The sequence below is a fragment of the Thunnus maccoyii genome, chromosome 15, assembly GCF_910596095.1.
Source record: "Thunnus maccoyii chromosome 15, fThuMac1.1, whole genome shotgun sequence".
Taxonomy (NCBI): domain Eukaryota; kingdom Metazoa; phylum Chordata; class Actinopteri; order Scombriformes; family Scombridae; genus Thunnus; species Thunnus maccoyii.
In genome coordinates, this window is record NC_056547.1 from 65,589 (window position 1) to 86,834 (window position 21,246).

The 21,246-nt window shown below is 45.3% G+C and overlaps 1 protein-coding gene across 1 annotated transcript in view; it reads right to left on the reverse strand.

Annotated features, from left to right (window-relative positions):
* Positions 1 to 21,246, reverse strand: part of LOC121913383 (semaphorin-6D-like) — a 51,348-nt gene that overhangs the window by 25,374 nt on the left and 4,728 nt on the right. Inside the window, exons 7-11 of the mRNA XM_042436092.1 lie at positions 19,681 to 19,854; positions 19,457 to 19,597; positions 18,478 to 18,555; positions 4,103 to 4,161; positions 3,890 to 3,943 (exon numbers count right to left, since the gene is read on the reverse strand). Of these exons, the coding sequence (XP_042292026.1) occupies positions 3,890 to 3,943; positions 4,103 to 4,161; positions 18,478 to 18,555; positions 19,457 to 19,597; positions 19,681 to 19,854 (506 nt within the window). The remainder of the gene's footprint in view (positions 1 to 3,889; positions 3,944 to 4,102; positions 4,162 to 18,477; positions 18,556 to 19,456; positions 19,598 to 19,680; positions 19,855 to 21,246) is intronic.

Consider the following 21,246-nt stretch of genomic DNA (forward strand, 5'->3'; position numbering starts at 1 on the left):
GAGCCAGTCGAGGTCCAGTATGTAACTGACACAGAGTGACGTGAAACATCTGGCGTCCAGCAGGATTCACAGGTTCTGGAGTCTTAACGAGGGAGAACGAGGAGATGCAAACCGTATCAGACACAAAGTATTGTTATAATGAGAATATTTTATATAAATCATGTCTGGAGCATCTTTAAACTACAGAGCAGGAGTTTCTGCAAATACCTTCAACCACAATAAAACAATAAAACAGCAGAGCAGGTGATTCTCCTCCTACTGAGCATGTGCGGAGGACAGACGAGCAGAAAACCAGCAAAGAAGAAACGATAAACCGTTTCCGTTCCTGACGTTCAGTTTATCGCAGCAGATTCCAACAGTTTGAGCAGAGAAAGACGGTCGACAACGACGTTAAACTCTGAACAAGCTGTAAACAATGAAGAGAACAACACTCGCACGACGCCGTCCGCCATCGCTGCTATCCTTTCTTCTTCTTCCTCTTCCAATAAAACGCCGCACAACACCCGAACGCACCACAACACCAAGCCGGCGTTTCACATTTACACTCTGGAGGATGTTTAGGAAAAGCTCTGTTTAATCTGAACACAGGAACCAAACGGAGAGAAGAAGAAGAAGAAGAAGAGGATGATGTGTTTATGAGTTGAACCAGCTGGTCTGAATGAATCAGTTTGATTATTTAAAGTTAATAGAGAGTGAACTCTGCGCTGATAACAGCAGGTTACGACTCTGCTCAGATTATTATTGTTTGACAGGAGAATAGTTTTTACAGATTAATGTGATATCTGATCTGCTCTTTGTTCTGCTGTCGACTTTATGTTCATCTGCTTTACGACTGCAGTCACGACTTCACAGCGTTCGTTTGTTCAGTGAATCAGCTGTTAGCAGGTCACATGATGATCAGAAAACTTCAAATGTGATGATTCTGCAGTCATAGAGCATCTTTATGGATCAGATTAGATCAGATTAGATTAGATTAGATCAGATTAGATTTATGGATGTTTGCTTGATAAAAATGAGCCAATTGAACATTCATTAAACACATAATTTGAGTCATGTGATTTAATGACCTTCCTAAATGCAGCAGGTAGTGAAATGTGTGTTTTCTACACTCGTTTCTCTTGGACAGCAGCTCTCGGCTCTGCGAGCTCCTCTCTTGTCTTTTTCCTCTTTTTTTTAACTGCGTACTTTTCATTCCAGTCGTCTAACGAGCCCTCATTTAGATGCCAGGTGAATGCAATTAACTGAGGAGGCAGAATACAAAGCGAGCTGCTCTCTGAGCTGCGAGGACTGCGGGGGTTTAAAACCGCTGCTCCGGTGGACTTCAGCGTGTTCGATAGGATCTGAACCGCAGCAGCACGTTTGAATCAGGAACGCAGCCAAAAATACAAAACACGACGACGACGTGAGACGCCTGATGAAAGACGTCATTCAGACGCGGATTACAGGAAGTAGTTTTTAGTTTCATTTATCTCAGCGATGTTTTCTTCATCCTTCATTCTTTGTATTTTTCTTCATCACAGCTATTGTAACTGTTGATGTGATGCAGCCACTTCAGTTCGCTTCAAGTGTTCCTGAACGACAGACCGAGTTCATGTCAAGTAGTCCACATATCAGGAATCTGCCTCTCTCTCCTCTCTGGCTTTAATCACACTATAGAGCCTTAATGGGATTCAGTGCACGGGTCTGCTGTCGCTCTGTGAATGACAATACCTCCTCGCCGCTTCACAAGCAGGACTCCTGACAGGCAGGTAGCAGCAGCAGAGACGCAGCTATGAATACAGAGTGGCCGCCGCTTTGATCTGCTGGATTGTGATCTAGTGGAGGGTAATAACGTCCGACCGAGCGACAGGCTTACTGTACACCAACACCAGTCAAATGAGGCGGAATAACTGGATTTCTTCCAGTTGAGTTTGAGCTCGTTAGTGGAGTCGAGACTCTTCCAGCTGAGCCGGACCCATCAACAAACCGCTCTTCACTTCTCGTCTTCTCAGAGACTCAGTCACATGATTCTCTGGGCTGAAGGAACGTTTCATAAATCTGCTGCAGTGGAAGAAGTGTTCGATGTATGTTTGTCTCGTAGAGATGAACCTACAGAGAATTATCAGTGACTTTATAGTGAGTTTCAGCTCGTTGTTTATCAGTTAGCTGTAGACTAGCTGCTAACAGTTAGCTGTAGACTAGCTGGTGAACATAGTGGAGCATTTAGCAGCTAAAGAGCCAGATATTTCCCTCAGGAGCTGGTGGAGAGCAAAAACAGCTAAAAGAGAGTGAATATTGGACAGAAACACGACTCCACATGAATGATGATGTTGCTCCGTAACTGCTGGATGTGGAAATAAGCAGCTGTTTGCAACATAAAGGACGTTTACAGGACTACACCCCCACCTGGTTCTAACAACACTAAACCGACCAGCAGGACAGTTACAGTCTCTCAACTCCGTGACTGTTGGAACATATTTGCCCGTCAGACAGACCTGGATGTGTTCACTTCATCTGTATCGACATGCGTTAACTACTGCGTGGACAATGTCACTGTTAGCAAAAGGATCTGAGAGCAGAACGAGAAACCATCAGTCAAACAGCTGCTCAGGGCTTTTAGATCAGGAGACGCTTCAGCTACTGACTCACTACGGATAGAGGAACTCAACAGGAACTCCAACCTACGGAGGATGTGGCATCACACACAGCGAACACCAGCCGACAACAAACAATAACCGACCTCCAGTGACCTTTACTGGAAACACGGCGAGAGAGACAGTATGACATGTGATAAAGGTCTCTGCTGGAGTCAAACCAGGAACGCTGCACTGATGTGCTGAGCAACCGTTCAGCTACAGGGACGCTCTGTAGAAGAAGATGATGACGTGGTGCAGGTGCAGTAAGATCCTGCTGACTGCAGCTCTTCATCAGACATCATCATCACACTGCTCGTACTCTGATCCGCTGAACAAACAGCTCCAAAATATCTCCAGATCTTGTTGTGTTGACCTGTTTTTATTGTAGAATAGCAACACTAACGAAGCTCTGCTAATTAGGTGATAAACACATTTAATTTCCCATAAATTCTTCACAATAAAAGCTTTTAATATGAAGCAGTGAAGCAGGAAATGCTGGTTTTCATCAGCAGTAACTTAACATGACGGCTGAAAGCGAGCAGGAAACAGTGAAATACGGCTGATATCTGACTGGGGGGGGGGGCGTCCGTCACAGGTCAGCCATGGTCAGGACTGCCAGCTCAGCTCGTCACGGTTATCCCCTGCTGTGATACTGTACTGTACAAACACGCCGGCTAAAGTCTGACTGGGTTTGAACCAGTCAGCATCCACCACGTCCTGAGGCTGAAGGACCTTAAAGTTTCTCTGACAGCTGCTACCTGCTCCAACTGACAAAGAGCCTCAACTTCTCTCTAGAAATACCGAGTCAGTCGTCGTTCTGGTCTCAGTCTCTACATTCAGGTCCTGTAATTAGTGTGCTGGTCTCATTTATGAAATTATTGCTCCATTAATAAGATTTGAAGACTTATAGCAGCTTTGATGTCTGCTGTGTGTCCAGCTTTAGATACAGCAGTCAGCAGTGAGGTTCACGTCTATATGTGCTGTTTATTTATAACTCTGAGAGATGTCTGACAGTCGCAGCTTATTTTAATACTTATTTGGTTGAAAATGTTTGACACTAGAGACGTTCTTTGTTCTCAGTGGATATCAGTCTGCTTCACTTCTGTTTGTGTGTGAAAAATAAATCTGTTATGGTCCAACAGGCCGAAGCTGATATACAGACATACAGATATACAGACATACAGATATACAGATATACTTTTGTCAAATATATTCCTGGAAGGCCAGCTTTGGGCCACGGGCCGCTGTTTGCCCAGCTCTCTTGTGTTTCTTACCGTAGGCGGAGTCAGCGGCGGACTCTTGGTTCCGTGTGGTCGCCAACACGTCGGCTGCACAAAACACACAGAACATCTGAAACATTAATCTCATTGAAACCCTCACAGTCTTCTTATCTGCTGCACTTTATTGTCTGTATCACTGCTGAGGTTTAATAATTCACTGGTTTCTACAGCTGCTGTTGCCGTGGTGATTGTGCGTGTTTATCTCACCGTGGCAGCTGTCCGGGTGAAGCGAGTGGTCGCCCTCGATATCCTGTTCGAACCCCGCCCTGCAGACAGGAAGGAGAGGAGGAATTAAGACAAACAAAAGATACAATATCGACCGGAGAACAATCCAGACGCAGCGCCTCCTCCTCTCATGGCGGTTGCCGTCGGTTACCGTTGCCTGCAAATCTAATCAATGATGTATAACCACGGCGACCAGAAAAGGAGTCGTTAATTAAATTACGTCACATTCTTCATCTGCAGCTTAATCTGGAAGGTGGAGAAAAAAGAAAACACAAATTCACCTTTTTGGGTCATCCAATTAGAGGAAAGGAGGGTGACATTTGTCCAATCAGAGGACAGACGGTGACCATGAGACACACAGAGTACAGTGCGGCGGCGGCGTGCATCTCTGCAGCTCCAGTAAATGAAGCCATTTACTTTCCTCACAGCGTCTCCGACGGCGCCGACGCTCATCTGACCTTCAAATCCTTTTTTAAAGTGGCAACAAATCAGGTTTTTACTGTCGACTGCAGTCATCGCAGTACCTCGCAGGAGGGATCAGGGCTGATCGATCAATACACACTGAGAGCTGCAGCTAATGATTGATCTGTTGATTGTTTTCTGGATCGATCAATTAGTTGCTTGGTCCATCAGTGTTTCTCAAAAGTCCAAGACGACGTTTCGTTTCTTCCACAACTCAAAGATCTTCAGTTTACTGACTGAAGAAACCAGAAAACATTCACATCTGAGGAACCTCAAACTCATCAGAAAACAGTCCCACTAACTGTTACTGGAACCAGTCATCCATCATTTATCTCAGGGTTAGGTTGTTGAGATGTCTCTCTCTGGACAGACGGAGCGACGCCGACGTCCTCCAAGAAAAACAACCACAAACAAAATCAAAACTCTGAAATTAAAAAGACTTTTTCTGCCAAAGTTCTTCTTTTTTTCAAAGTCAGCCAGACGTCTCCGTGACTCACTTTTTCATCCAAACACACAAACAAAGAGGGAACATTTGGCGACGCTCCAGTAAACCAACTTACAGTCAGAACCCATCAGCAGGAAGTTGGTGTCGGCGTGATGTTTCTGGAGGCGGGCGGATATTTCCCCAGAAACATTAGAGAGAGTGAAGAGGTACTTTTTGTTTTTCAGACTGCGGCGCTCAGCCCACGTCCTCGTTTATTTGGCACGACGTGTTTTCCAAGCTCAGTTTATCACCTTCTGTCTGCATCTGCATCACCTGCACATCACTCTTTATTCAATCTGTTTATAATGTCTGCCATCGACTCAGCTTCACCCTGCTGTCGCCATAGCTACGTCTTCATCCATCATCTCCCTCGTTAGCAGGTGCATCCTCATAGTTTAAACTCCTGTCACTGATCCAAGTTACTGTTTAGATGAGTGCAGACTTCTACTTTACTTTACTCTTCTTCAACGGTTTAATGGCGCCGACTGGAGAATCGGCGCCACCTGCTGTTTATCTGCTAACAGTCACACAACAGCAGTGGACGGAAACAAACAAGCATTCGTATTTCTTTTGCTGATTCTCTTGAAATTCAGTTAAAACTTGTGTTACATTTGGACGGAAACCAGACGAATGTTAAAGTCAGGAGGAAGAACTTGAGCTCATCACCTCACTGTTGCTCCTGATGTTTGGACGTCTACATACTTTTGGCCGTGTGATGTTTCATTTATTAGCAAACAGCAGCTCTGCTCTCTACATATACCTGTAAACACGGAGCTCATTCACTGAACTGTGTCTGGATTTATCATGAAATCATTATGCTTTGCTCTGCTCGCTCGCTCTATATTTACCTCTCTCCACCTCACTTATTTGCTAACTCGTTCGCCCCCTCAGTCACTCAATATTTATCTGCCTTATCACTCATTCTCTCTCTCTCTCCATCAGCAGCCTTCCTCCGTCTCTGCGGACTCGTTTCCACCAGCGTGGGCTGTGATGTAAGTGAGGAGAGAGAAAGGCGACAGCGAGCCGCTATAAATCCCGAACCCCCTCGGGCACCTGAACGCCTCGTTCACCTAGCGAGGAGACGGAAATAGACTCGGTCGGTTATAAAACGCAGCCGAGTCGAGGCTCTTCAGTGGAGGCGTTAACAGGTTTCACAGGCTGTGAAAAGTCATTACGACGCACAAACGGCTGCAGAAAAAGAACATTTAAAGGTTTTTACACTCACATGATACATTTGAGGTTCTGATGAACAGTTTCAGGTTTGAAGTCGGTGAAACTTTCTCTGAGAGACTGAAGACTTGAATTAAAGGACTTGGATTTGCCCCAGAAGCCTTAAAAACAGCTGCGTATAGGTCGGGATGTAATCAGGTCGTTACTGTCACCAGAGTCATTAAATCTAAATCACTGGAGTCCATCAGGTTTAAAAGACCAGAGACTTGAGGTTGAACCGGGACTCTGATCCACCTGAGACTTCAGACTCGCTCTGAACGACTTGAGACCTGAAAAAAAAAGACTTGAGACTTGACTTTGTCTTAAAAAGCACTTTGTATATGATACCGTCCATCGGTAGAAAGCAACACTCGCTGACGTCACAGTGTTTTAAGAACAGCTGGTTATAGATCGATAATCAGGAAATTAAAGCCGGAACAAACCAACATGCATCCGACGCTGCCGAGAACCAGCAGACCTGACGACTGAGGACTGAAGCGTCTCATTTCCTGTCGGCTTCGAGGCTCCAACACAGTTGTTAGATGAGTTTAAACCTGATGGCGGCGGTTTTCCTGCGCCCGCTAACGGCCATAAACTCAAACCCTGAAGCTCCGGTGAGACGGCGGCGCCTGCTGAACTGCTTAGGTGATGATGAAGATGATGAAGGAATAACAGCAGTGTGTGTCATTTACATCAGCAACGCACAAAATATGTTTTGCTGACGAGGTCGTATGAATAACGACTGAAGGAGGAAGTCGAGGAGGAGGAACGTGTCAGCTTCACTTTCTAATGATGACGAAGGTTCAGGATGAACCTTAAAGACATAAAATGAAAAATATATTTTACAAGTTCTTGTGTGTGTCCCATGTTAATTACACCACATGTTTCTCTGACCTTAACAAAGTGATCATTTTAACCCAAACCATCATCTTTAAACCACATATCTGAGCTTCATGTGGAGGATTTGCTGGTAAAAAGAATCTGCTGTTGTGGGTCAATGAAGATCTGAAGTGAAGTAAACGGTCTTGTATTAATATATTTTAGTTTCTTTGAGTTTGTTGCTGCCTGCATCAAATTCAAAACCCTGACAGTCGCTTATAGAACAGCTCCTGCCTACCTGAACTCCCTCGTCCAGGTCTACAGTCCCTCCCGCTCACCTGCCTGGTACCACAGCAGGACCCTCAGTCACCAGCTGGACTCTGCAGTTCCCCGCTGATGGAACGAGCTACCAAACTTTCAACTACAGACCAGCAAACACCTCAGCACCTGCATCTACGTCCTGTCAGACCTGAAGCTTCATTACTGTTGTTGTTCTCTCCTCACACATCCTGCTCAGGTTGGATTCACTTTCATGTCGACGTCGCTTCGGATAAAATCGTCAAAATGAATTGTAATTATAACATATTTAACATTCTAGTGAAGTCTGAAGGTCGCTGCTGTCATTCAAAGATCACATCTGTCATGTTTCTTCATCTCCATCAGTCTGTCAGAGCAGCTTATTAAAGCCCTCACACACACACACACACACACACACACACACACACACACGCACACACACACACAGTCTCCAGGGAAACAGCTGACTTGCTGCCACGACAACCATCTCCATCTTTATTTCCACTTTCCTGTTTTCATCTCTGTTTTCTCTCCAGTTGAAGTTACATAAACTGTTAAACTGACTGGTCCAGCTGCCCTCGATTCAACCCTCCTAACCCCTAACCCTACTCTAACCCCTAACCCCAACCCTAACCCTTCAACTCTCCTAACCCCTAACCCTAACCCTAACCCCAACCCTACCCTAACCCCTAACCTTCCTAACCCCTAACCTTCCTAACCCCTAATCTTCCTAACCCCTAACCCTACTCTAACCCCTAACCCCAACCCTAACCCTTCAACCCTCCTAACCCCTAACCCTACTCTAACCCTAACCCTACTCTAACCCTAACCCTTCAACTCTCCTAACCCCTAACCCTAACCCTAACCCTCCTAACCCCTAACCCTACCCTAACCTTCCTAACCCCTAACCTTCCTAACCCCTAATCTTCCTAATCCCTAACCCTACTCTAACCCTATCCCTAACCCCAACCCTAACCCTAACCCTCAATTCAACCCTCCTAACCCTACCCCTAATTCTAACCCCTAACCCTAACCCTCAATTCAACTCTCCTACCCCTAACCCTAATTCTAACCCCTAACCCTAACCCTCCTAACCCTACCCCTAATTCTAACCCCTAACCCTAACCCCAACCCTATCCCTAACCCCTAACCTTAGCCCAAAACCCTAATCCTGACCCTAACTCCTAACCCTCTTAACCCTAACCCTTGATTCAATCCTCCTAACCCTAACTCCTAACCCTAATTCTAACCCCTACCCCTAACCCCAATTCTAACCCCTAACCCTACCCCAACCCTAATTCTAACCCTAATTCTAACCCTAACCCTCCTAACCCTAACCCTAATTCTAACTCCTAACCCTACTCTTAATTTTAACCCCTAATCCTAATTCTAACCCCTAACCCTAACCCTACCCTAACCCCAACCATATCCCTAACCCTAGCCCAAAACCCTAACCCTGACCCTAACTCCTAATCCTCTTAACCCTAACCCTTGATTCAACCCTCCTAACCCTAATTCTAACCCTAATTCTAACCCCTAACTCCTAACCCCTAACTCCTAACCCCTAACTCCTAACCCTAATCCTAACTCTAACCTCTAACCCTTAACCCTAACCCTCCTAACTCTAACCCTAATTCTAACTCCTAACCCTACCCTTAATTTTAACCCCTAACCCTAATTCTAACCCCAACCCTAACCTAACCCTAATCCCTAGCCCAAAACCCTAACCCTGACCCTAACTCCTAACCCTTTTAACCCTAACCCCTAACCCTCGATTCAACCCTCCTACGCCTAATTCTAACCCCTAACCCTAACCCTCCTAACCCTAACCCTCTTAACCCTAACCACATCACACACACCTTCCTTTCTCTCTCCGTCTCTCCCTGGAGGAAACCTTCCACTTATCAGCAGAGGTTTCAGCAGCTGAACTCAGAGATTTTCAGTCGAGTGAAGCTCAGAATAATAATATCTCAGTGTTTAGTGAAGAGGATCTGCTGCACTGAGGTCAGGCTGCTCTGCTCTTCTACACTCGGGTTGTTTGCTAGAGATTTTAGTTGGAATAGTCTGGTCTAAAACCAGTTAAATATTCAGCTGATCCGCGGTACATTAAGTTACAACTTTCACAAGATTCTGTCAGTAAAAGCTGCAAACTGGAAACTGAAATGAAAGAAGTGGAAATCCTTTAGTGCTGAAGGAGCCTGAACTAAACATCAAACATGAGCTGCATTCAGTAAAAATGTATGAAAGTCATGAAAAGATGAACTAATGTGATGAAGTCTGAATTGTGTTACAGTTGAATGAGTATGAAGGAGGCGGGAAATCATAAGCTTAAATTTAATCTAAAATGTTACTTTATGCGTAAAAAAGCTATAAAGAGTTTAAAAAATGAATAGAAACACACATCACACAGGTTCCTCCAAGACAACCAAAGAAGAAAAAGTTCCCAGTAAATAAAACATAAATGTGTTTTGACATCTCATTTCTCTAAAAACGTGTTTCTGTCCTGCGTCTCCAGCAGCTAAACCTGCGTTTCTGACGGAGGAAGCGGTACAGGAACCTTCAGTATTAAGTTCAGACGTGTTGATCTGCAGCACAACAAGCTGTAAACAGAACCGCGTTCCTGCACATGCTCAGTGGCGTCTGCCGTACACAGAACTACTCTCTGGAGACTGAAGACATGATGCTGTTATTAGTCTAAACAAACTCTTCATGATGAAGGAACATGTGACTCAGTGCAACAACACACACATCACTGGTTAGTAGATCAGTTCTTTGGATCCAAACATGAAGACAAATATAGAAAATCAGCAGAATGATCCTTTAATTCAACACGGCTCCACTCGGCATAATCTACCCGGTTCCTTTAGTTCCTAGTTTAGTTCTTCAGATTAAGTCCTCTGTTAGTTCCTGGAACGTTTTGGTTGAAAAGGGGCTTAAGATGTGAGGAAAAGAAGCAATTAAGGGAAATTAGATGCATTATGTGTGAAATCTGATTCTAACACGCTTCTTCCTTCACAAATATAAGATAAAAGTCGGGACGGACGCCCCCCGACCCTGCTGAGGATGCTGCAGATGCAGGACGGGCTCCTGGGACTCGACTGTATTGTGTCTTGAGGTTTTGAAGTTAATAGAAGAGGATCGGATGCAGGACGAGGGGCGAGCAGTCGAGCTGTGATGTGATCTCCGCTGACGCTAATAGAAGATAATCACCAAACTTGGTCAAAGTTTGCTGCACTTCTCTGCAGAGCTCGCAGGACAAACAGCGACGCGTCTCCCATCACACACACGATATGATGCTGATTAAAGGCAACAATGTCAGCTGATGAGAGACATTTAACCCCGAGGATGCTGGGAGGATCTGTAGTTTTCTCTCCGCTGACGGACTCATCAGGAAGTTGCTCACATTGCTGATTTCCTGCCACTGAATCAATCTTCTTCTTCTTCTCGCTCTAATGACGCTCTCAGATAGAAATCCTCCCTTTTCTTCCTCACAGTAATATCATCCTCCTCCTACAGTGCAGCTGTGACCTTTGACCTCTGTACTGCTGGTTGTTGGAAAATGTAATTTATCGTACTGATTGTGTGTTTTTATCCAACTCGCCGTCTCTAATTATGGAAATTCGTCACCTCACACTGACGTCATCTGAACTGCTCGCTTCAGCAGTGGTGCTGCTGCGGCTGCTAGATGCATAAATGTGAGTAAAGTTTGTTTTTGTTTATCTTGTGAGGACGAGCTGATAAAAACATGAACTCCAGATATCTGAACGGTTACTGAACGTGTTTCCTGCTCGCTGTCCAATAGGAGCAACCCTTGTGGAATTATACATATTTATTTACCTATTATTATTATTATTATTATTATTGTTGTTGTTGTTATTGTGCTTTGGCCCTAGAATCATCTCAGCTTCACAGACCGCAACAGCTACACGTCCAACGTCTCACCTGTTGCTCAGGTAATCATCTGACCACATGGTGGCACCACAACAGACACTTATTATTAGATTTATATGCTGCGGCCTCTCTGCTGTGTGTGTGTGTTGCTCCGTCAACAGACACACAGACCTGCTGCTCTCTGCTCTCTGCGTCCATGACACACAGAGAGCAGAGAGCAGAGTATTTTTACACTGCTTTACTGCAGTAAAGGAAACTTCTAACTGCTGACTAAAGTTAATCTGAAGAGCTTTACTTTGGTGCACATAGTTCACAGGCTCATGATTCACTGATCTAAAGTTACATCCAAGACGGATGATTGATGAAAGTCTACAAAGATCAAAAGTTAAAAAAATGCATTTCAGTTTAGTTCACATGTTAAAAATAAAGAGTGTAAATGAAGAAAAAGTTGTTCTATTTGTTCACTTTTAAAGAAAAGACTGAAGCATTTTATTAAACGCAGAACTGAACGAGATTAAATGAAACTTCACTTGAACAGCTGCTGAGAGACAAAGTTACCTGCGTGTCTGTTTCCTGCTTGTTTTACTTCCTCTGACACAGATTTCTCTCATCTTCGCTCTGCTTCTTCTTCTTCCTCTTCTTCCTTTCCACCTCTTGCATCACATCTTTGCCTCCCTCTCAGTTTCTCTCCTTGTCCCTTTTCATCTCTGTCGGCTCCATCCTGTCCATTTTAATCTTCCTCCAGCTTCTCTGTGCTGCTGTTTGTATTAAAAACGCCAGTTGTGTTTCTTTCTGTAGATATTATTGTTTCCTGTGTGTGTGTGGTTTTCTAAAGTTAGAAGAAAACAGCATTTCAACGCCGAGACATCAGCGTCTGAAAGTAACTGAAGTGACCAGAACAGAGATGCTTTCCCCATTAATGGAGGAAGAGGAGGAAGAGGAGGAAGATTTGATCCTCAGCATGAGTAACTCACTACATTTACTCAAGTACTGCACTTCAGTACAGTTTTGAGGTACTTGTACTTGAGTATTTCCATCTGCCTTCACCCACCCGGTCAGGCAGACGGCGTCCGGTCCGTTAGAGTCCGGTTCTGCTGGAGGAATGTTGGGTCTCTGTACAGTAAAGAGTTCAGTCTAGACCTGCTCTGCTCTATTCTGTTGGGATTTGATGCTTTATAAATAAAACTGAATTTGTATTTGAAGTGTAATAAACTGTGAAACCATCTGAACTTTTTATATATACTATTATATATTTATACAACATACTGCATCATTTGTACATGTTTGCAGTAATTTATATTCTGTACGTCTGCACTTTATGCCTGAACTGCACTTCTGGTCAGATGCCAACTGCATCTGGTTGTTACGTACTTGTTCAATGTCAATAAAGTTGAATCTGATCTAAAAACCTGCAGTTTCTTTCCACTAAACTTGACAAAGACAGACGGACACTCTTTCCCTCCACACTGAACAAACAACAAAAACTCTTTGTCTGCTTTCTTATTTTTTCACTGTTGATCTCCTGAACTGTTTGTAGATGTTATGAGTCTGAAGATGCTGCGTCCAGCACTGTTCAGCCTCTCTAATCCCAGTAAAGATTGTCCTGAAGGTCTGAAACCCGCCCTCCTCCGGATCAACAGTCTATGAAAAATCTTCACTGTTCCAGAAACAACACACGACCCCCCCCCCCCCCCCTCGAGGCGCCGTGAAGCATCGATCGGCGAGGAAAGACACATCAAAAGGAGACGGTGGAATATAAAGAGTCGTCAGCTGAGGAGAACATCACATTCAGTCTGACCTGAGATCAATACGGGGATTAAAAACGCCTGCTGGAATATTTGTGTTTGACATTGATCATGTTCACATCTGATGGACGTGTTGAAGCACAAAGAGACTCGATTTATAAAACACCAGCTGGAAATCTGAAGCTGAGAGACGTTTCGCTCTGACATGAAACAATTTGACTCTAAATGACTGACACACACACACAGTCACAGTTATCTAATGTCTTTCTTTTCTTCTCACTGCTCCATCAAACCTCTAATTATTTATGTAAATGTATCAGATTTAAAGTCATTTAAAGTGCGGCTGGTTTGTTGTTAATCGACCAAAACCTGCTAAAACTTTCCTCCAAGTGTTTCTTTAAACTCCCAAAAGCCTCCAACTTCACTCTGGATTCAAGACACGTGAGTCGAGCCCGAAGACGAAATCTCCTGTGTTTCAGTCCATCGATACAAACGCACACACACACACACGCGCACACACACACACGCACACACACACACACGCACACACACACACACACACTCACACACTCACATACACACACACACACACACACGCACACACACACACACACACATACACACACACACACAGAGCAGCGAGCAGCTTGTGAAATCAGATGTGTTCCCGTCCAATCAATAACTGCAGTGTCAGGTAGCCGCCTGCTCTGCTGCGTCTCCACAACACTTCATGACCATCGATCTGCAGCTGAGGTGTCTGCTGCTTCCCTGCAGGTCGAAGCGATACGATTTTCATATTTGTGTGTCGGGGAAGGAGTTGTTTTAATCCTGGAGGAGCTCCAGCCTCCTCGTCTGTAAATATCATCAGTTATAAACTCTGAAATGTTTTCTCTCTCCTGCAGCTGCAGCACAGACTAAATAACCACTTCATGCAGTCGTCCTAACGGCTGCACGAGTGCATTTATGTTCACATCTGTCCGGCTGCAGCGGCTCGTAATGAGTCTGAGAGCAGATGAGAAGAAGATCATCAGTTAACCTAAGAGGTTAAACCTGAAACCTGTAGCTGCTGGAGGTGGAGCTAGATGATGCTTGTGATGCTCGTGATGCTTGTGATGCTTGTAACGCTCGTGATGCTCGTGATGTTTGTGATGCTTGTGATGTTTGTGATGCTTGTGATGCTTGTGATGCTCGTGATGCTTGTGACGCTCGTGATGCTCGTGATGCTCGTAATGCTTGTGATGCTCGTGATGTTTGTGATGTTTGTGATGCTCGTGATGCTCGTGATGTTTGTGATGCTTGTGATGCTCGTGACGCTCGTGATGCTTGTGATGCTCGTAATGCTTGTGATGTTTGTGATGCTCGTGATGCTCGTGATGTTTGTGATGCTTGTGATGCTCGTGACGCTCGTGATGCTTGTGATGCTCGTAATGCTTGTGATGTTTGTGATGCTTGTGATGCTCGTAATGCTTGTGATGCTCGTGATGCTCGTGATGCTTGTGATGTTTGTGATGCTCGTGATGCTTGTGATGCTCGTAATGCTTGTGATGCTCGTGATGCTCGTGACGCTTGTGATGTTTGTGATGCTCGTGATGCTCGTGATGCTCGTAATGCTCGTGATGCTCGTGATGTTTGTGATGCTCGTGATGCTCGTGATGCTCGTAATGCTTGTGATGCTCGTGATGCTTGTGATGTTTGTGATGCTTGTGATGCTTGTGATGCTCGTAATGCTTGTGACGCTCGTGATGCTCGTGATGCTCGTGATGCTCGTAATGCTTGTGATGCTTGTGATGTTTGTGATGTTTGTGATGCTTGTGATGCTTGTGATGCTCGTAATGCTTGTGACGCTCGTGATGCTTGTGATGTTTGTGATGCTCGTGATGCTCGTGATGTTTGTGATGCTCATGACGCTTGTGATGCTCGGGACGCTTTTGATGCTCGTGATGCTCTGGACGCTTGTGATGCTCGTGACGCTTGTGATGCTCGTGATGTTTGTGATGCTCGTGAAGCTTGTGATGCTCGTGACGCTTGTGATGCTCGGGACGCTTGTGATGCTCGGGACGCTTGTGATGCTCCGGACGCTCGTGATGCTCGGGACGCTTGTGATGCTCGTGATGCTCGGGACGCTTGTGATGCTCGGGACGCTTGTGATGCTCGTGACGCTTGTGATGCTCGTGACGCTTGTGATGCTTGTGATGCTCGGGACGCTTGTGATGCTCGTGACGCTCGTGACGCTTGTGATGCTCGTAATGCTTGTGATGCTCGTGATGTTTGTGATGTTTGTGATGCTCGTGATGCTCGTGATGTTTGTGATGCTTGTGATGCTCGTGACGCTCGTGATGCTTGTGATGCTCGTAATGCTTGTGATGTTTGTGATGCTCGTGATGCTCGTGATGTTTGTGATGCTTGTGATGCTCGTGACGCTCGTGATGCTTGTGATGCTCGTAATGCTTGTGATGTTTGTGATGCTTGTGATGCTCGTAATGCTTGTGATGCTCGTGATGCTCGTGATGCTTGTGATGTTTGTGATGCTCGTGATGCTTGTGATGCTCGTAATGCTTGTGATGCTCGTGATGCTCGTGACGCTTGTGATGTTTGTGATGCTCGTGATGCTCGTGATGCTCGTAATGCTCGTGATGCTCGTGATGTTTGTGATGCTCGTGATGCTCGTGATGCTCGTAATGCTTGTGATGCTCGTGATGCTTGTGATGTTTGTGATGCTTGTGATGCTTGTGATGCTCGTAATGCTTGTGACGCTCGTGATGCTCGTGATGCTCGTGATGCTCGTAATGCTTGTGATGCTTGTGATGTTTGTGATGTTTGTGATGCTTGTGATGCTTGTGATGCTCGTAATGCTTGTGACGCTCGTGATGCTTGTGATGTTTGTGATGCTCGTGATGCTCGTGATGTTTGTGATGCTCATGACGCTTGTGATGCTCGGGACGCTTTTGATGCTCGTGATGCTCTGGACGCTTGTGATGCTCGTGACGCTTGTGATGCTCGTGATGTTTGTGATGCTCGTGAAGCTTGTGATGCTCGTGACGCTTGTGATGCTCGGGACGCTTGTGATGCTCGGGACGCTTGTGATGCTCCGGACGCTCGTGATGCTCGGGACGCTTGTGATGCTCGTGATGCTCGGGACGCTTGTGATGCTCGGGACGCTTGTGATGCTCGTGACGCTTGTGATGCTCGTGACGCTTGTGATGCTTGTGATGCTCGGGACGCTTGTGATGCTCGTGACGCTCGTGACGCTTGTGATGCTCGTAATGCTTGTGATGCTCGTGATGTTTGTGATGTTTGTGATGCTCGTGATGCTCGTGATGTTTGTGATGCTTGTGATGCTCGTGACGCTCGTGATGCTTGTGATGCTCGTAATGCTTGTGATGTTTGTGATGCTCGTGATGCTCGTGATGTTTGTGATGCTTGTGATGCTCGTGACGCTCGTGATGCTTGTGATGCTCGTAATGCTTGTGATGTTTGTGATGCTTGTGATGCTCGTAATGCTTGTGATGCTCGTGATGCTCGTGATGCTTGTGATGTTTGTGATGCTCGTGATGCTTGTGATGCTCGTAATGCTTGTGATGCTCGTGATGCTCGTGACGCTTGTGATGTTTGTGATGCTCGTGATGCTCGTGATGCTCGTAATGCTCGTGATGCTCGTGATGTTTGTGATGCTCGTGATGCTCGTGATGCTCGTAATGCTTGTGATGCTCGTGATGCTTGTGATGTTTGTGATGCTTGTGATGCTTGTGATGCTCGTAATGCTCGTGACGCTCGTGATGCTCGTGATGCTCGTGATGCTCGTAATGCTTGTGATGCTTGTGATGTTTGTGATGTTTGTGATGCTTGTGATGCTTGTGATGCTCGTAATGCTTGTGATGTTTGTGATGCTCGTGATGCTCGTGATGTTTGTGATGCTCATGACGCTTGTGATGCTCGGGACGCTTTTGATGCTCGTGATGCTCTGGACGCTTGTGATGCTCGTGACGCTTGTGATGCTCGTGATGTTTGTGATGCTCGTGAAGCTTGTGATGCTCGTGACGCTTGTGATGCTCGGGACGCTTGTGATGCTCGGGACGCTTGTGATGCTCCGGACGCTCGTGATGCTCGGGACGCTTGTGATGCTCGTGATGCTCGGGACGCTTGTGATGCTCGGGACGCTTGTGATGCTCGTGACGCTTGTGATGCTCGTGACGCTTGTGATGCTTGTGATGCTCGGGACGCTTGTGATGCTCGTGATGCTCGTGACGCTTGTGATGCTCGTGATGCTCGGGACGCTTGTGATGCTCGTGACGCTCGTGATGCTCGTGACGCTTGTGATGCTCGTGATGCTCGTGATGCTTGTGATGCTCGTGATGCTCGTGATGCTCGTGATGCTTGTGATGCTCGTGATGCTCGTGATGCTCGTGACGCTTGTGATGCTCGGGACGCTTGTGATGCTCGTGATGCTCGTGACGCTTGTGATGCTTGTGACGCTTGTGATGCTTGTGATGCTCAGGACGCTTGTGATGCTTGTGATGCTCGTGACGGCTGTGTGATTTGCAGATCAGTGACTGAGAAGCTGTCTGCCGCAGTCACGACTAACACTGTTCCTCAGCACCGTCTCTGAGTTTCATCTCATCTTCTGACTTTGTCTTAAACTCCAGAATGAAAACAGCGAACTTGTGCAACGTGTTTGTAGTGAGAAATATTATTATATATTATAATAATCCTCTTCATCAGGTTTTATTCCTCGCATCAGTCTCCACTCAGACTTGATTTAATGAACATCGTCTGTTTTGGTGCAGAAACAGGAAGCATTTCAGCAGGTTGCAGGTTAATTTTCTGTGTATTTCCTCATTAAATATCAATATAATTTGGTGATTATGAACAATCTGTAACACTGGGAGGAAAAGCACTGCAGTCATGGACAACACTGAAATGTTTGTTTGTTCAAACATCAAATAACATTTCAGATTCTAGAGAAGATAACAAAGTTTCCAAAGACATAAGAAAAGATTTCAGGCTGAACTTTGAGGAAACATGTCTAAAATGATGCAGCAGACATATAAAATATTGCAATCTGATGAAACGCTGCAGTCATTAAAAACACAGTTTGAATGTTTCACTCATATCCTGCAGCTTCCACGAGGAGCAGCACGAAGACAAACTGATGATGAGTCTCTTTCAGCAAAGCTTTATAACAACAGATTTATAGCAGCAGAGTGCACATTGACGTGCATTTTAACATTTGTTCCCATTATGTTCCCCCATCCATCCTTTTACTTTGGCTGCCGGTGTGAAAGGCATCACGGATCTACATCTCAGATATACGAGCCTCCGCTCGCCGCGGCAGATATACGAGCCTCCGCTCGCCGCGGCAGATATACGAGCCGAGCCGTCGGAACTTTATTAGCTGTCAGATTGATGACGGCTGAGAGGAATTAGAGAGAGGAAGAGGAAGTGACACGTACTTGAAACCAGGCGCCATGTTGGCACAACTTCCCGTCCGCAGCCAGATGCAGTACGGGTCACGAGACGCCAGACAGGCCCTGCGGAGAGAGAGAAGAGGGAAGCTCGTTAAAGAACAACGATGAGATGAGAGAAAAGAGTGAAAGATGAAAACAGGAAGAAGAGAGGAAGAAAGAAGAGAAACAGACGACAGACAGATGGAAAGAAGCAGCGAGCTGACCTGTGTGTGTGTCATTTTAACACGTGTTATATTATATTTGTGTTATGTTATATTATGTGGAGTCATGTGACCTCACATGAGGATCTCAGCAGTCGAGTCATCCTCAGATTTTACATTATTATACTAAACAATAGATAATTGTATTCAAGTGCGTCTGTGTTTCACTGCTGCACAACCAGCTGCCAGTTGTGGATAAATGAAGTAATTGATTGATAGATTGATTGATTTGTCACATCTTCTCAGTCAAACATCTTTGTTAAAGTTTTATTGGTGATGAAGTGAGACGCAGCTGCTGGAGCCTCTGTTCATCTGTGCAGCTGGCGTTCATTCACTCGCTAATTAAAACCAGTCTGATTAGCGTGTGTGTGTGTGTGTGTGTGTGTGTGTGTGTGTGTGTGTGTGAGTGTGTGTGTGTGTGAGTGTGTGTGTGTGTGTGCGTATCTCCAGTGATGAATGAGCTCTAATTTGGGCAGTGAGCTGCTCTAATGACGTCTATAAACGAGCTCCCTTTTGTTCATATTTAACTATTCAGACTCGGCTTCCCCGTTTCCCCTCCAGCTCGCCGCTTCTACACAATATTGATTGTGTTGCTAAATTAAGCTCCACATTTTAATGTTTAAAAAGATTCCCCCCATTCTCATACTAGTTTGCCAGAATTAAATAAATGATGGTGTTTTAATGACTTCTGTGCTGCTCGATTCAGAAAAGTCAAGTTTCTTCTGCTTTATTTAGTTTGACTGATGCAGTTTGAGTTTTCTTACTGTTTGCAGGCTCCGTGTTGCGAGCAGCGGCTGAGCGGCACTCTGATGACGCAGCTGGTGAACGCTACGAACAAGGCATGATGGTCCTTATCCAGCTCTAAGCCCAGAACCCTCCTGTCCTCCTGACCCTGAACGTTACACCTGCACACACAGACAGGAGCAGAGTATTATTATGGATATCACATGTTTGAGACCAGCACTAGAAGATTCTACTCTCTTCTTACTTGGACGGGTTGTAGACGTCGATGTCTTCCAGCAGTTTGGATCCGAAGCTGTCGTTGGGATGCGTGCTGGCCAAAACCTTCAGGACTCGGCCGTCGTCTGAGCCCAGGAACATCACGGTCCGGTCCTTGTAGGGACCGGCTGAAACGTCCACCACGATCTGGGTCAGCTTGGACCTGAGAGGGAGAAAGACAGAATATGAAATCCTGTTTTAAAACCTTTAAAGGCCTCATATTCTGCTTTTAGTGGTTTCCTGTTATTTATGTCCTGATGTCGGATGTTGAGGTGAATGTCTGTAGAAATGCTGCCTGCAAGTCAAAAGTCAGGGCTTCAATCTGCTCTGACGCTGCATTTGCAATGTTTTCTTTTACTGTCATACCCATAAACATGCGTCTGTTCTGTAGCCTTGGTTGCTAAGGTGGTTGCTAAGGTGGTTGCTAAGGTGTTTCCATGTGTTGTTCAGCTCCAACATGTACGGATGGATCTGAGAAGTTGACATTTAGAGTAAAGAAGGAGAAGAAGAAGTGAAATCCTGCTACTATAGTTTGTTTACGTAGCCTCCGGAGCCGGAGGAAGCTTCCTGAAGCTGACCAATCAGAACAGAGTGGGCTCATCAGGAGGCGGGGCCTTAAAGAGACAGGAGCTAAAACGGCCTGTTTCAGACAGAGGCTGAACTGAGGGGCTGCATAAAGGACCAGTAGAAGATAAATAAGGAGTTTTAAATTGGAAATCATACAAAGATATTCCAGTAGAGCCCCAGAATATAAATATAGAGCTGGACATGTGCTGAATATGTGGCTGCATGTGTAATCAAAACTAAGTCTCAATAAAAACAGACCCTCTTCCTCTTAAATTAGCACCGATGAAGACGGAGGCGCTGCTGACTGAACGGCCTCCTGTAGCTGAAATGATTCGATGGTTAATGGTTTGCCAGTTTTCCATGACAGTAAACTCAACATGTTTGTGACTGTTGCTCAGACAAAACAAGTCATCTGAACATGTTCACTTGAGAGAATAATGATCAGCATTTTATCCACTGAACAATCAACAGATTATCAGTCATCCTACGATGGACCAATACGACCCGTCAGAGACTGTAGATGTATGTGGTCTCCGTGAGGACAAGTCCCTCAGACTGATGTTATCTAACAGTGAGAGGATCTCTGCATCATTATCTGGGTCAGCTCAGGCCTTTCTGGAGAGGAGGCTAATTCATACGTGGAATTAAGAGTCTGATTCTTGTTCCAGACTAGTAATTACAATCCATCAGAAACTCATCTGAAACCTGCAGACGCAGATTAAAGAAGGTTTTTAGAGCAGCGAGGCAGACGCACAGAGAGGGAAGCGTTTCCTGTCGACCGCCGACTAATCAAAGATGATTCCAACGATTATCTTCAGGCTTCAGTTCACATTCTCCACTTTATCTCTGACCTCACAGTTCTTCTTCTACACTTTAGGCTCATGTGAATATTTCAATGATGAAAAGTAACTAAATACATTTACTCAAATACTGCAGTATTTCCATGTGATGCTACTTTATACTTCTGACCCCTAGGTTGGGAACCACT